The sequence below is a fragment of the Oryx dammah genome, unplaced genomic scaffold, assembly GCF_014754425.2.
Source record: "Oryx dammah isolate SB20612 unplaced genomic scaffold, SCBI_Odam_1.1 HiC_scaffold_2, whole genome shotgun sequence".
NCBI classification, from domain to species: domain Eukaryota; kingdom Metazoa; phylum Chordata; class Mammalia; order Artiodactyla; family Bovidae; genus Oryx; species Oryx dammah.
This window is the reverse complement of record NW_024070186.1, coordinates 39695425-39710518: the sequence shown is the minus strand read 5'-3', so window position 1 is coordinate 39710518 and position 15094 is coordinate 39695425. Positions and strand designations below refer to the sequence as shown.

Genomic DNA, 15094 nt, shown 5'->3' with positions numbered 1-15094 from the left:
GCTTACTGTTTCAAGTAAGTTTTATAAATAAAAGCTCAAAATTGTAACTGTCACCAGTGAAAAGTAGTTGTATTGTAACAGAGAGGACATGAACTCAAAGGCAGACCTCAGTTCCTACCTGGCTGTGGAACCTTAGATACATTACTACCTCGAAGTCTGTGCCCTAGTCAACAGAATGAAAACTTTAGAACACTGTGTGCTTTATGTAAAATAATAACATGAAAATATAGTATAAATTCATGGAATGTTCTTTAAACAACAACAACAACAACCAGGCACTGTTGTCACAATTTCTTAAACTAAGAGAATAAGTAGGATGAGACACTGACACCCCCAATGATACTAATGTCCTAAAAAATTAGGTGGGAACAAAGTTCAAGATTAAATAAGCAAAAACATCTACAGGACTAGATTCTACTTTGTTTTAAATGGCTGAATTAGAAGTTTATAAAGCTGAACCAAACAAAATGATCCATTCATTCAACAAATGTTTACAGGGGGGAAAAAAAAAACTACCTCTCATGTTGAGTACTACAGATACAATAGAGAGGAAAATCACTCTTGTCCCTGACCTCACTGACCAAATAATTAGTCAAATAGATGGAAATCTATAACTGCATTTGGTGCTACAAAGGAAAGACAGAAGAAGCTACTAGAGTGAATAATTCGGAGTTTCAATCTAAAAATCGAAGGATGGGAAAAGCATCCTTGACTAGTAATTTGTGTGCTGATATGAAAGATAAACTAGCAGTTAACAAGCAAGGTGTAACAGTAACAAACACAGAAACTCCATGGCAGGAGAGATGACAGCATTGCAGGGATGCAAAGAAGGCCTGTGTGGCTGGAAGGAGATGGATCTAGAGAAGAAAACAGGGCTCAGACCAAACAGGATCCCGGGGCCTGAGTTAGGCAGCAATGGACTGGAGCCGAAGAACCACAGGAAAATTCAAAGAAGTTTTAGGCAGATTTTAAAACCAGATTTGCAGTTTGAAAAGGCCAACCTGACACAGTACAGAGAGAGACCCAGAAGGCAGTGAGAGGGTGTGAAGAGACTGCTCAAGATGGTCTGCAGGAGCCCCACAGGAGAGATACAGAAACCAGGGCAATTCCCTGGTGGTCCAGTAGTTATGGACTCTTGTGTTTCTACTGCTAGGGGCCCGAGTTTGATCCTTGGTCAGGGAACTATGATCCTGCAAGCTGTGCAGCATGGCAAAAACAAGACAAAAAGCTTGGACTAGGGACAGGCAGTGGAAATGCAAAGTGGAGAATCAGTGTTAATATTCAAGAGAGAAAACTGACAGAACTTGGTGATGAGTTATTATTTTATCAGCTGGAATTTCTGCTAGCAGCAACAGTCCAGACCTGAAGAAAACGTTTCACTGAAGTGCACCTGCTTCCTTTTCTACCAGCTATTTCCAAATCTCCCACTCTTCAGCAGCAAAGCTGGTACCCAAGGGCCACTCGGGGCTCCAACTCTGACCCCTGTTTCCTCTCCCTTCCCAAGGGACAGTTCTCACAACATTGATTTTCTGCCTATAGATTATTAACTAGCTCAATTTTCAGATATTGAAAATTGCTATTTACTTTTCAAAGTAAATGCTTTAAAGTTAGAATGAAAGTAAAAGAACTAGTGACAAGATAAAAATCTGTGTACTCAACGGAGCTTTCATTCTAGTGGAAAGATGAGAAATAAGTTGAGTAAACATATAAGTGAATAAGTTTCTTGTCCACATTCACAAGTATAAAACTGGATACCATGTTTCCTCATATACTAAACTGAATTGCCGAACTGTTGTGAGTAATTTGCCCTTGAACAGAATGGAGTCTAGCAAAGTGTTCCACATATCAGTTCAGTTCAGTTCAGTTGCTCAGTCATGTCCGACTCTTTGCGACCCCATGAACTGCAGCACACCAGGCCTCCCTGTCCATCACCAACTCCCAGAGTTCACCCAAACCCATGTCCATTGAGTCGGTGATGACATCCAACTATCTCACCCTCTGTCGTCCCCTTCTTCTCCTGCCCTCAATCTTTCCCAGCACCAGGGTCTTTTCAAAGGAGTCAGCTCTTCGCATCAGGTGGCCAAAATATTGGAGCTTCAGCTTCCACATCAGTCCTTCCAATGAACACCCAGGACTGATCTCCTTGCAGTCCAAGGGACTCTCAAGAGTCTTCTCCAACACCACAATTAAAAAGCATCAATTCTTCTGCGCTCAGCTCTCTTTATACTCCAACTCTCACATCCATACATGACCACTGGAAAAACCACAGCCTTGACTAAGTGGACCTTTGTTGGCAAAGTAATGTCTCTGCTTTTTAATATGCTATCTAGGTTGGTCATAACTTTCCTTCCAAGGAGTAAGCGTCTTTTAATTTCACGGCTGCAATCACCACCTGCATTTCTACATATATCAAAACCTAAACTCCTCATAGGACTGTCTACAAGTCTATCTGGCCCCTGCACAGCTTCATATGCTATGCATTAGGGTGCTTTTTTTTTTTTTTACACTGTGCAACCCACTTCAGTGCCTGCAGCCTACAGGCAGAGGCTGGGCAATGGTTCAGGGCCAATTTTTTCTGGCATGGGACACTATGAGAGGCCCAGGAGGACGGACCTGCCATAAATCCAAACCCATGCTTTGCACTAAGGATCTTAAAAAATGAGTCCATCACTGCACTCAAGATAATGGTTTCAAATGAGCTCAGTCCATTGCTACACCTTGAATGAAACACTGATGAATACCTATTCTAAAAATCTCTAATATTTAGTAAACATTTTCTGCCAAAAAAATGTTATTTTAGATGACTTGAAAACTATGAAGTTTAATTCTTAACATCAGAAATTCTCAACTGTTTGTTTTTTTTCCTAAGATTTTTGGACGTGGACCATTTTTAAAATCTTTATTGAACTTGTTACAATATTGCTTCTGTTTTATGTCTTGGTTTTTTGGCCATGAGGCATGTGGGATCTTAGCTCCCCGAAAAAGGATGGATAAAATCTGCACCCTGTTGTACTGGAAGGCGAAGTCTTAACCCCTGGATAGTCAGAGAAGTCTCATTCTTGGCCTTTGATTAAAATCAAGTATTCCATCAAAATTCTTTTACTACACAGGCAAAGCTGTGCTCTTTCCTGTCACGAAGTCAATCACCTGCTGCAATACAATGTATGATACACTGATTTAGAAGAAAAGACACCATTCTTAATACTACAATTACGGTTTTAATAAATATTTGAAGAATTAATAAAAAATGAATTTCCCAAACTAGGGCATATACAGTTATCAGATTACATGTTACAGCTAGGTTACATAATATTCCATCAGCCTAATGAAGTCCCTCTCACAAACTGCAGTGACAGTTTAACTCACTAAGCATTCTCTTTCAGAATTCTCACACTCATCTAGGAAAACAAAATGGTACATTGTCAGCACAGACCCAATGAAGCCACAAATACTTTTTAAAATGTGCCATATGCTGAATGCAATCAAACCATGTTCTACCCAAAATGACTGGCAAAAAAGAAAAAAGCCATCCCCAGCTCGTCTTAACTTCTTATGCTCTCATGGTATTTGTACCTGGTGACCTCAGTCCTCTGTATCTGTTGATTCTGTTGTTATTACCAACCCAATGTTGACCTGATGAAAATTCAAAGGTTTTGTAGGTTATACTAAGGTGGCAGCTGTACCTCAGAACCCAAGAAGGTGGCCTTCTGCTACAGCAGTGGGAACTTTCAGGGTATTCAGGGCAATCAGTACAGGTACAAGATTTTCCTCTTACAAAATTCCTATGTCACACTTATACTCCAAACTAAGATAAGTAGAAGATCTCAAAAGAGTTGCTAAAGACTGAATGTCTGTGTACCCCAACCCCAAATTCATCCATTGAAACAATCCTTAATGGTATTTGGAGTGGCTTTGGGGACTCTTTTTCAACATGCATATGTTCTCATTCTAAATAAAGAACACTTTAAAAACAAAAATCCAAAGTGGTCTATGATCTCGTTTATACAACTCTTGAAATGACAAAATATTATGATAGAAGACAGATCAGTGGTTGCCAGGGGTTACAGGTGGATGGAGGCTCCAACTAGAAAAGGGTGACAGGGTAGTCCTTTGAGGTGATGGAGCAGTTCTATATTCTGATAGTGGTGGTGACATGAATCTGCACGTGTGGTAAAATACATGCACGCACAAACGAGTAAAATCCAAATAGGACAGCAGTTTAGTAAATACTACCGTTCCAGTGTCAATTTCCTGGTTCTGACAATACACTATAGTTATACAAGATATTATCATTGAGGAAAGTTAGGTGAGGGATACACGGGAACTCTCTTTTGACTCTTTTTGCAACTTCCTGTGAGTCTTAATTTACTTCAAAATAAAAAGGCTTTTTAAAAGACCATCATTTTTTGGTAATACTTTGTTTACAATATTCCAAAAAATGAAACCAATCAAAAGTCTGCCAACATTCTGCAAGAATGGATTTGCTTAGGAATACTGAACAAAAGTGTTAAATTAAAAATTGCACTGACCAAGAATTTCTGTACTAAGATAAAAACATATTCTGCAAGATGAAAGTACGTATTAAAATCACTGCAGATGGTGATTGCAGCCATGAAATTAAAAGACGCTTACTCCTTGGAAGGAAAGTTATGACCAACCTAGATAGCATATTGAAAAGCAGAGACATTACTTTGCCAACAAAGGTCCACTTAGTCAAGGCTATGATTTTTCCAGTGGTCACGTATGGATGTGAGAGTTGGACTATAAAGAAAGCTGAGCATCGAAGAATTGATGTTTTTGAACTGTGGTGTTGGAGAAGACTCTTGAGAGTCCCTTGGACTGCAAGGAGATCCAACCAGTCCATCCTAAAGGAGACCAGTCTTGAGTGTTCATTGGAAGGACTGATGCTGAAGCTGAAACTCCAATACTTTGGCCACCTCATGCGAGGAGCTGACTCATTGGAAAAGACCCTGATGCTGGGAGGGATTGGGGGCAGGAGGAGAAGGAGACGACAGAGGATGAGATGACTGGATGGCATCACCGACTCGATGCATGTGAGTTTGGGTGAACTCCAGGAGCTGGTGATGGACAGGGAGGCCTAGCGTGCTGCGATTCATGGGGTCGCAAAGAGTCGGACATGACTGAGTGACTGAACTGAACTGAAAGCTACTTTATGCACTAATGATATAGTTGGTTCCCATTAAATTAGACAACTTCTTTATCCATGATGCTTTACAGTAGATATGTCTGTTATAGGGGGGCTAAATATCAATTATATTCATCATAAAAATCATAATGAGTCATTACAGCTTTGTTCATACATGTAAACCACTATTTAAAACAAATATTTTATTTTATAGTTCCCTACACAGAAATACAACTATAAGAAAGTGCTGTAAGAAATTTTGGAACCACTAAGATATGCTACTGATAATACACTGTATTATCAGTTTGAGCAACTTCTTCCACAAATTTGAATATATAGATATACAAAGTTTATCAGATGAAATGCAAAATCAGGCTCATAACAGAACATAAACTGCATTATAAATTAATAAAAACAAAAATAAATATGGACTCAAAACAAACTCTTTTCAATAACCGAAACAATCTTTTTCTACATGACTTTCTAATGAGGAATTCATTTTAATTGGAAGTGACTAAATGTAAAACAATGAGTAAAGTGTGGGGATAGCTTAATGTAGTGTATTGACATGATATGATTCTTTATTTTTGATGATTTTCCCCTTTAATCAAAAAAGGATCAACATGTTCTATAAAAAAAGAAAAATCAAGAATACAAATGGTTCTTTTCATTAAAGCAACAAATAAATGACAAAGTTCCACAAAGAATTACTGTTTAAAAACAATAATTACGTTAAATACTGTGCCTATATAGTATATTTTTAAAACTTCCTAGCCTTTCTAGATACATACCATTCATTGCTCTAGGCCTGAGTTAATATGAGAAAACTATGAGGCTTCAACGAAAATTGGCCCTAGGTCTGGAATACAGTGATTATATCATACTATTTCCAATCCTTGTACCCACTGAAGTATATATCAATTTAGGAAAATGACTCAATCTTGATTACCTCAATGGCCTCAAGTAGGCAAGCTGATTGAACAACATGAGCTTCATGTAAGGGTTACTGTTCTTTTATGGCCAAGCATCCTGGACCCCCTTTACAGGAGACCTTAGTTTTCCTTTGAGAAATATCCAGGGGTGAGAATAATTTGGTTCTGGTGATCCAATTAAAAACTGACTAATTTAGGGCTTCCCTGGTGGCACAGTGAATAAGAATCCACCTGCCAGCAGCAATGGAGACAGAGAAGAGATGTGTGGTCACGGGTGCGGGAGGGGTGGGACCAATGGCGAGAGCAGCATGGAAACATAGACGCCACCATATGTAAAACAGACAGCCAGTGGGGCTGTGCCGTATGACTCAGGGTACTCAAACCAGGGCTCTGTGACAAACTAGAGGGGTGGGATGGGGTGGGAGGGAGGTTCAGGAGGGAGCGGACATATGTATACCTATGGCTGATTCATGCTGATGTATGGCAGAAACCAACACAACATTATAAAGCAGTCATCCTTCAATTAAAAATTAATTAATCAAAAAACCAAACAGGAAAAAAAAAAAAGTAAATCCTGAGAGTTCTCATCACAAGAAAAAAAATTTTCATTTCCTTAAATTGCATAAGAGAAACTTACTGTGATAATCATTTTGTGATGTAAGTCAAATCATTATGCTATACACCTTAACCTTATACAGTGCTGTATGTAAATTATATCTCAATAAAACTGGGAGAACAACAAAAAGAATCCACCTACCAATGCATGGGACATGGGTTTGACCCTTGGTTCAGGAAGATTCCACATGTCCTGGAGCAACTAAGCCTATGTGCCACGACTACTGAAGCCCGGGCACCTCGAGCCTGTGCCCTGCAACAAGAGAAGCCACCGCAACCAGAGAAAGCCTGTGAAAAGCCACGACACAGCGCATCCAAAACTAAATAAATACATGGGGGAAAATAAAGACTCTTAAAAAGTAAATAAATAAATCTGACTAATTAAATGGCGAACAAGAGCCAAGCCAACTCAAAGACAGCCAACCTTAACACTGGCACAGATGTGCACTTTCCTTAGGGGCTGCTAAGCTGGCTGAATGTAAACCTGGAGATCCCAATTAAAACATTAGCCTGAGAATAAATTTAACCTGAAAGAATGTAAGAGCTTAGGGATGAAGAAAAACAGATTTTTGGAATCATGAGAATACCTGAATGTAACAGTGAAAGCTTTAAGGTACATGAGATTTTTTTTTTTTTTTAATCCTTTCACTTGTTTTAGCTTTCTGTCATTTCCAGTGAAAAATAATAACTAATACAATTTACTAGGTAATCTTAAAATCATTAACAACTCCAAAATCCCATAAATTTAAAAAAGATTTTGGAAGTAAAAGGATCCATTGTTGACTGGAATACCTATACTCAGAATGTTTCAAAGATTAATCAGTATGTTCCAATGAAAGAGTTCCAGTTAAAGAAAAATGAAACATGGGGTTGAATGATTGAATATAATTCTGACTTCGCCAATTTGTGATGTGAATCTCACCACTTTATTTCTCTGAGCTGCTGTAAGTGTGAGAATATAATGAGAAGACTGACTGGATAACTCTTAAGCTCTTGATTTTAATTTAAGTCCCTGATTTTAAGCATTGTAAGAAAACTGTCACTCTTGGTTAGTCTGACTACAAATAAAGGGGTTATCTTTCATTAATTTATTCTTCCATTAAATATTTAGTGTCTCTTGTATACCAGGCATTGTACCTGTTATTGAGAAGACAGGGATGAATAAGGAGTTCTGTCCTGCCATTAAGGAGTTCACAGTCTACCAGGGGAGAAAAGCATCTAAACAAGTAGATAATTATCTTATGTGATGAATGAGAAGAAAAAAAAAAAGTATATATGAGGTACTAAAACAGCCTGAGAAAAGATTGACTATCTGGGAAGATTAAGGAAAGCCTTCATAAAGTAATGACGTATAAAATAAAATTAAAAAGATAAAAAGAAGTCAGCCAAATCAAGAGAAAGAGGATAGTGTTAGACTAAGGAAATACATGGCTCAAGGGTTTTAAAGTTCAATATTGATGAAGAACAAAATAGGATGAGGTTGCAAAACGTAAAATGAATGACAAGAGCTATTCAAAAGATTATAAAGGGTTCCACATGCTGTGCTAAACAGCAGAGAATTTATCCTGTAAGCAGTTACTATAAGGATTTTAAAAGGCAAAAGATAAAATGATTACATTCAAAAATGTATTAATTTTTAAAGTTCAAAAAAGCATTCAGTATTCCTAAACTGTAAGTAACATACAAGCTACCTTTGTGAAATTAGAGAAATAAATTATTTTAGTTAGGTAATTATGCTTTTAGGCAGTACCTGCCTGGCAAGGTATCTAACAAATCAGTCAGTATTTGACAAACGTTTGATGAAAGAACTGTGTAGCCACACTGAATATGAATAAGCCTGGTGCTTAACATTGACAACAAAGATCTCCAAATGCAGGATGGCAAAAGGTGCAAAAGTTTTTTAAGGTTCAAGTCTCAGGGGGAAGTAACCCCTTTCCTCAATGGCTTCTTTTTCCTTCTACATGTTATTAAATTATTGGTAACTTAATTTAAGCCTTCTTTTCTCTCCCAACTCCCCTCTCCTTACTTGAAGCTCATATATGAGACTCCAGCCACTACTCTAATCCAGAGTCATCGCCGATATTATCTAAGAATAAGTTTATTATCTTCTGTAACATTACAAACTATGCCTCGGCTTCAAAACCTCAGGAATCACATGATGTTCTAACGTTGCTACTTTATAACGCTCATTGCTACTCCTCTAGACCACACTCTCATCTACTTAAAACTTACACTAGCACAGCTCCATTCAGTCCCACAAACTGCATTAAAGCAAAGAGAATAGGATTTGTCATTAGTTAAATTTCGGTGTATTTAACGTGCGTGGTTACTCTAGTATTAATAGACTTTCCTCTTACAGAACTAAATGACTTCACACTGTCAACAGGGCCTGTGACCTGGTAAGCGTTAGAGTACTACCAGTATTGCAGACCCAGGTTAACAAATTCCATTGGCACTCTGTTCTTACTCCCCTTTCGTTATTCCCGTAGAACTTGAAGTGTTAGGAAAGAATGATGGATGGGCAAAAGCGGAGGGCGGGATGCTGAAGCCCCGATGCTAGGGCCTAACTTCCGATTGCCACGCTACATCAACAAATCCAAAAGGCCCTCCGGCTCTACTGCAATCCACAAAAAAAGGCAGATCTGACTCCAAGGCTTCTCGCGTAGTGCCCAAGGTCAAAGACAGAAAAAACTCTGCTCTAAAGAAATAGTCCCTCGCTCGTTCAGAACTCACCTGTCAGGAGTGGCGTGGACGGCGCCATCTTGTCCCGGAAAAAGAAACTCAGATACTTGGGTCAGAGTTCACGAGGGCCAAACCCGGCCCCAACACGTCTCCTCTGGCGTGGAGACGGCGAACTTGTGTTTCCTGGGTCATGAGCTTCGGGGCCAATTCACTTCCGGTCGGAGCGAGACGCTGAAAAGACCTCGGAGGCGCGCACGCGCAGCTTTGGGGCCCCCGCGCTTTACGGAGCGTGGAGGGGCGGGGCTAGGGTCGGTGCGCCGGACTTCACCCTCCCTCTCCGTCTTCCTCAGCAGGCGGAGCCTGCACTTCCGCGGGGCGGGGCCAGTCCAGTGCTGACGTTGGCAGCGGATCCCGAAGCAGTTTGAGGCGACGGGCTGCTGCACTGTCTCGTTGTTGCGTTGTGTTCGTTTCCTTCCTCTTACACTCCACGCTCCCGGCGGCGGCCAGAGCGGCAGCGCGAGACTATCCTGGCGGCCTGCTCTCCACCTCCCGCGCGCCCGCCTCCCTCGGCCGGACAGTCCGGCGTCGTCAGTCGGCCCGCGCCCCGCTAGGGTTCAGACCCGGAGCCCGCCTCGCCCAGGCCCAGCGGTCGGAGCTAGCGCCCCGCCTGAGAGCCTCCTCGCTCTGGCGGCGCGGCCACCGGGAGCGGAGCGTCGGTCGCAGCGGCCCGAGAAGCGAGCGAGCGAGACCGAGGGGTGGCCGGGGCAGGTGGTGGCGCCGCGAAAATGGTCGCCAAGCAGCGGATCCGTATGGCCAACGAGAAGCACAGCAAGAATATCACCCAGCGCGGCAACGTCGCCAAGACCTCGGTAAGGGAAGAGCGGGCGCCTCTCTCCGTTCCGCAGCCGGTTCTGAGGCCCGGGATCCAGGGCCGCGTCGAGCTCTCTTCCCCGGACTCCGGCCCGAGGTCGCGAGCTGGATCTAAGTTGGGAGCTTAAAAGACGGGTGCGGGATCTGGTCGACTCGGGAACGCGGGAGAGACCTGTGATGTGCGGGGACCCGGCCACCTGGCCCGGGGTGCGGGCGGTGAGAGCCCGGGCTCAGGGCGGGTTTTTTACATTGCAAACCGCGGATTTTCCATTTTGCAGAGAAATGCTCCAGAAGAGAAGGCGTCTGTAGGACCCTGGTTATTGGCTCTCTTCATTTTTGTTGTTTGTGGTTCTGGTAAGTGTTTTGGGGCCGACCATCGGGTTGGGTGTTGGATGACGGGTTTGGGGATGACGTGGTGACCCATGAGTGGTGAGTCCTACCCGCGTAGTTCTCAACCCACCTGCCGGGAGATCCGTATAATTTTCTTTAGTCCGAACCAAATTACTTGTCCCACATATGTACAGAGGGTGGTGCTCTAGAAACTTCTCCCCGTTTGATTTGCGCTCACAGAACAGAAAAGGAGGTCAGGTCCTCAGTAATTATCGAGTTGAAAAACATTAGATCAAAACAAAAAAACACCTTCCAGAATGAGAATTTAGAATGTTTAGCAACCTTTGCGAAAGAGAAGCTTGTGAATTTCATGTTCATGGAATTATTCGAACTTAATCTAACGTGTTCCAAAATCTAATGTCTTTAAGTCAAAATTGGTTATGTTTTATAAAGTAAAGCTAGTACAAAGAATTAATCCACGGTAGAGGAATTTGTACCTGATTAACAATTTAATGTGTGAGACAGATGTTTTTAGTTTAATGAAAGAAATGTTTGGCATATGGTAGGAAGAATTAGTTGTCAGGGCAGACTGCTGTTCTGTGGCAGACAGGAGTGGTAGACTCTTGTCTCTGCAAATGGATTACAGAATGTCTTTCTTCTCTTCGTTTATTATCTTAATATGCAGGCTCTTAATATGGAAATAACATGTTTCTGCTTTCCTTGTCCTGACATTTTAAAGTCACTGGAGGTTTCTTTTAACCATTTCCCTTTGTCTGTCTCCTGAACGTTGGAGAAGCTTTCCTGATAAATGGCCAAGAGCCAAGCAGTTTATGTAACCTAAAGATAATTGAATTTCAGCTTCCTAAGAGTGAGGAAATATGCATATATTACAGGCCAAGTACACCTGATATTTGGGGTTAAACCAAAATACTTATATGCTAGAAAAACCTGTTCACTTTGGTACTTTAATTTCTTTCTTAAAAATCACTCCTTATTTGATCACGCTTAAACATTTAGACATAAAATTCAGGAAAGCTAAGGCATAGAAAAGTAATTGTATTATCACAGTAGGCCTGTTTTCATATTACTTGAAGTTACATAATATTTGCAAGTAATTGTCAGGGTGTTCTTGGATTCTTGAACTACTTTAATACTTGTCAGTTGGCAGGCCTGTTTTCTTCAAAGCATGTTTTAATTTTTGCTCTTTCTTTTTACAGCAATTTTCCAGATTATTCAAAGTATCAGGATGGGCATGTGAAGTGACTGACCTTAAGATGTTTCCATTCTCCTGTGAATTTTAACTTGAACTCATTCCTGATGTTTGGTATCCTGGTTAAAACCAATTCAGTAAAGCATCCTGCCTCAGAATGACTGTTCATATCATCCTTCATGTGTCATTCCAAGGTTTCTTCACAAGTCATTCCAAGTTTTCTAGTCCATACCACAGTGCCTTGCAAAAGCACCACATGAATAAAGCAATAAAATTTGATTGTTAAGCTACAATAGTGGACCCTACTTATTCAGTCAGTAAAGAGTAAGTTTTTGGTTTTTTTAAAATGTGGTTATTAGAACAAGATATAGAATAGAAAATTAGATTAAATCTATATAGACAGGGTCTAGATTTTGTTAGCCCAAATGTGTAAATGCAGTTAGCTTAATGTAAAATTTGGAATCCTACAGTTTTTATATAGCTAGGCACTTTATTACTATTTCTTGAATTGAAAGCACACTCCCACAGAGGATCATGTAACTGTCCTGTAATAAGGTACTTATAAATGGAACAACTACACGGCTAGCCTAGTTTTCCCACAATCTTTTAGCATCTAAAATTTTTTTTAAAAGCTTCTAAATGCCCAATATAAAGGGAGATGCTTACATCCACAATGTCTATTTTAACATTATTGTTTCTATTACACTACCTTGGATTGTGCATGAGTGAATATACTAACCAAGGATGCCATAAGAAAACAACTTGGTTGAGCATTTTATAACTTAGTCACTTCAGTTTCACTAAAAGTAGCCGTGGTGGAGTAAAGTCAGGGAAGGTTTTTTAATATCACCATTGATTTCACCAGAATTACTGTAATATATCAAAGGGGTCTATTATGGTGAACAACATTTTAGGGGAAAATACTACTAAAAATGGATGCCTCACCAGGACATAATATTGAGTCCAGTGTGCCATAAGACATCTTAGCATGTTGATAGCACTTTTAATACCAAAAAGGCACATCAACTGAAAAGTTACACTTAGTTTGGAAATGCTTTTCTTGATTTATGGTTAAAATTCTGTGAGGATACTAGATATATCAGACTAAAGTGTCATTGGGAATTAAATGGATTTACTGATACAAATCAGTCCTTAGTCTTCCCTTTGTTGTATGATCTTAAAGGTTATGATTGATCAGACTTTGTTTTTACTAATGGTAAGGGTGAGTGAGAAGGCAGGTTTGAGGTTTACTAGTACTGTTGAAAATTTCAAGTATTGGCTATTTAAATACTTAGCCGTAAGGTTGATGAAAAAAGCCTGAGAGGTGTCTGTGTTAATGAATTGGAGAGAAAGCTGCTTGTTTGCTTTGTTGATTGCCTCAGGATATCTCTTTAAAATAAGCTGTTTTAATAGGAGCAGAAGGGAAATCTACCTAGTCTATACAGTATGAACCTCAAAGCTTCTGATAGCCCTAAGTATGGGGAAGAGTGAGTGAGAGGAGTGGTTGGGATGGTCCTTGACTACTCTGGAATAGGAAAGGAATCTGCTGACCTTGGTCTAGCACGTTTTTATCTGCATTGTTAACCTGCCTTTCTCACCCAGGAAATCAACCCCTGTGTTTTTTTCCCTTTTGGTTAACTAATTCTATTATACCTTTAAAAATGAAATTTATTGTTCTAAATTCTTAGCAGGTGCCTTAGTGTTTGCTTTTGAGTCAAACTATTCCATATCTCCATATCAGAATTTCCCTTTGGTTTACTATAGATAGTTGGCTTTAAAACATTTTGAGTTTTTTTTCTTTTTTTTTTTAACAATGTCTATTAATTTGATTGTTAAATTGCCATAGTGAGCAATCATTTTACATAAATAAAGTTGCATTCCTTTTGTATTTCATATGTAATTACCAATTGGGTACATTTTATATTAAGGATGGATTATGCATGTTTGGGTCAATGAAAGCTATGTCTTGATTTACCCTTTAAAAATAAAGATCCCTGAATAGTTGATGTTTTCTAGAAGAAAATGATTTTGTAGCGTTCTTAATCTGAGTATACTTTTTATAATTAATAGAAGATGATTTTAAGGAATGCCTGGTATTATACTTGAGTTAGAAGAAATAGTACACAGAGGCACAAATTTTAAGGTTTATAACTGGGAATAGGTACTAAAAATATATATAAAAGCACAATGGGTTAAATACTTTCCCACGTGGAATTTACCCTCATCTCATTATTTGAGTCTGGTACAAGGAAAAAGCACAGTTTTTTTGATCTCCCTTTCCCAGTTGAATTTTATATGTCACCTAATGTTGAGTACAATGTAGAGAATAAATACTTATTGGGGTGGTCTACATTATCCAACTACTCTTGTAATTTAGCTATAACATTTCAAGGAGTTGTCAGTGACTTCATTTTATATGTTGGGTTGTATATAATGTTGCTCAACGTAATTAAGCGGGTTTCCAAAATAAGTGAAGATTTTCATTGTAACAGGATGCATTGTAATAGACTTTTATTTACATTAAAGAAGTGTATATATTCAACCGCAAGGCCATGGCTCTTCTCACTGAGGTTCCTAGAGTTTTGGCACATGGGAGATTCCACAACAAAATTTTATTATGCTTTAACATCTCTAAAATTTAGGACATCATCAAATTTTCCACTTAGAAATTGTCTTTTGATTTAACTTTACCTACCTTTTTAGTTTCTTGTCATTTTAGATGCAAACCACAACTTTAAGAGGTAGGAGTTCAGTTCAGTAGCAAATATTACAACACTCCCTCAGAGAATCCTTTCCTGTCTGAACAGTCCCACTCTGCTTGTATTACTTTTTCTTCAAGTTGAGTTAAAACAAAAATGTCTGAATTTGGAAAAAGTTATAATGAGCAATAAAAGGGTAGAAATTAACTTGAAGGGAAAAATTCAACTGTCTGAAGGGAAAAATTCAACTGTCTGAAGGGAAAAATTCAACTGTCTGAACTTAAATAATTCAAAGTAAATTCATATATATCACAGAATCTTAAAGATAGAAATGACATAGGAAATTTAGCACAACTGCCTCAATTTACAGATAAGAAAATTCATTTATTCAAAGGTAACTTAGGTGGCAGCTCTGGAAATAGAACTGTGAATATAGAGTCCCAGCACTCAGATGTCTTCCAGTGAAGTGTGTTAGTCACTCAGTCATGTCCGACTCCTTGTGACCCCATAAACTGTAGCTGTCCATGGGATTTTCCAGGCAAGAATACTGGAGTGGGTTGCCATTTCCTTCTCCAGGGGATCTTCTTGACTCAGGGATTGAACCTGGGTT

The 15094-nt window shown here is 39.5% G+C and overlaps 2 protein-coding genes and 1 non-coding gene across 5 annotated transcripts in view; 1 reads left to right on the top strand and 2 right to left on the bottom strand.

The window, feature by feature from the left end:
- EIF2A (eukaryotic translation initiation factor 2A) overlaps nucleotides 1-9654 on the bottom strand; it is a 38351-nt gene extending 28697 nt beyond the window's left edge. For all 3 annotated transcript variants that reach the window (XR_005719913.1, XM_040234802.1, XM_040234791.1), the window contains exon 1: nucleotides 9427-9654. Coding sequence is in view for 1 of the 3 variants with exons in the window: in XM_040234791.1 (XP_040090725.1) it covers nucleotides 9427-9454 (28 nt within the window). In the remaining 2 variants the exon portion in view is untranslated. The remainder of the gene's footprint in view (nucleotides 1-9426) is intronic.
- Nucleotides 2505-2636, bottom strand: LOC120859908. The gene has a single exon (XR_005720183.1). It is a non-coding gene; the product is annotated as a small nucleolar RNA SNORA42/SNORA80 family (small nucleolar RNA).
- A 109-nt stretch (nucleotides 9655-9763) lies between the features above and the next one.
- Nucleotides 9764-14327, top strand: SERP1 (stress associated endoplasmic reticulum protein 1). Its single transcript, XM_040234811.1, has 3 exons — nucleotides 9764-10244; nucleotides 10524-10599; nucleotides 11793-14327. The coding sequence occupies exons 1-3, from the start codon at nucleotides 10161-10163 to the stop codon at nucleotides 11831-11833; spliced, it is 201 nt and encodes a 66-aa protein (XP_040090745.1). The 5' UTR covers nucleotides 9764-10160; the 3' UTR covers nucleotides 11834-14327.
- Nucleotides 14328-15094: the final 767 nt, after the last annotated feature.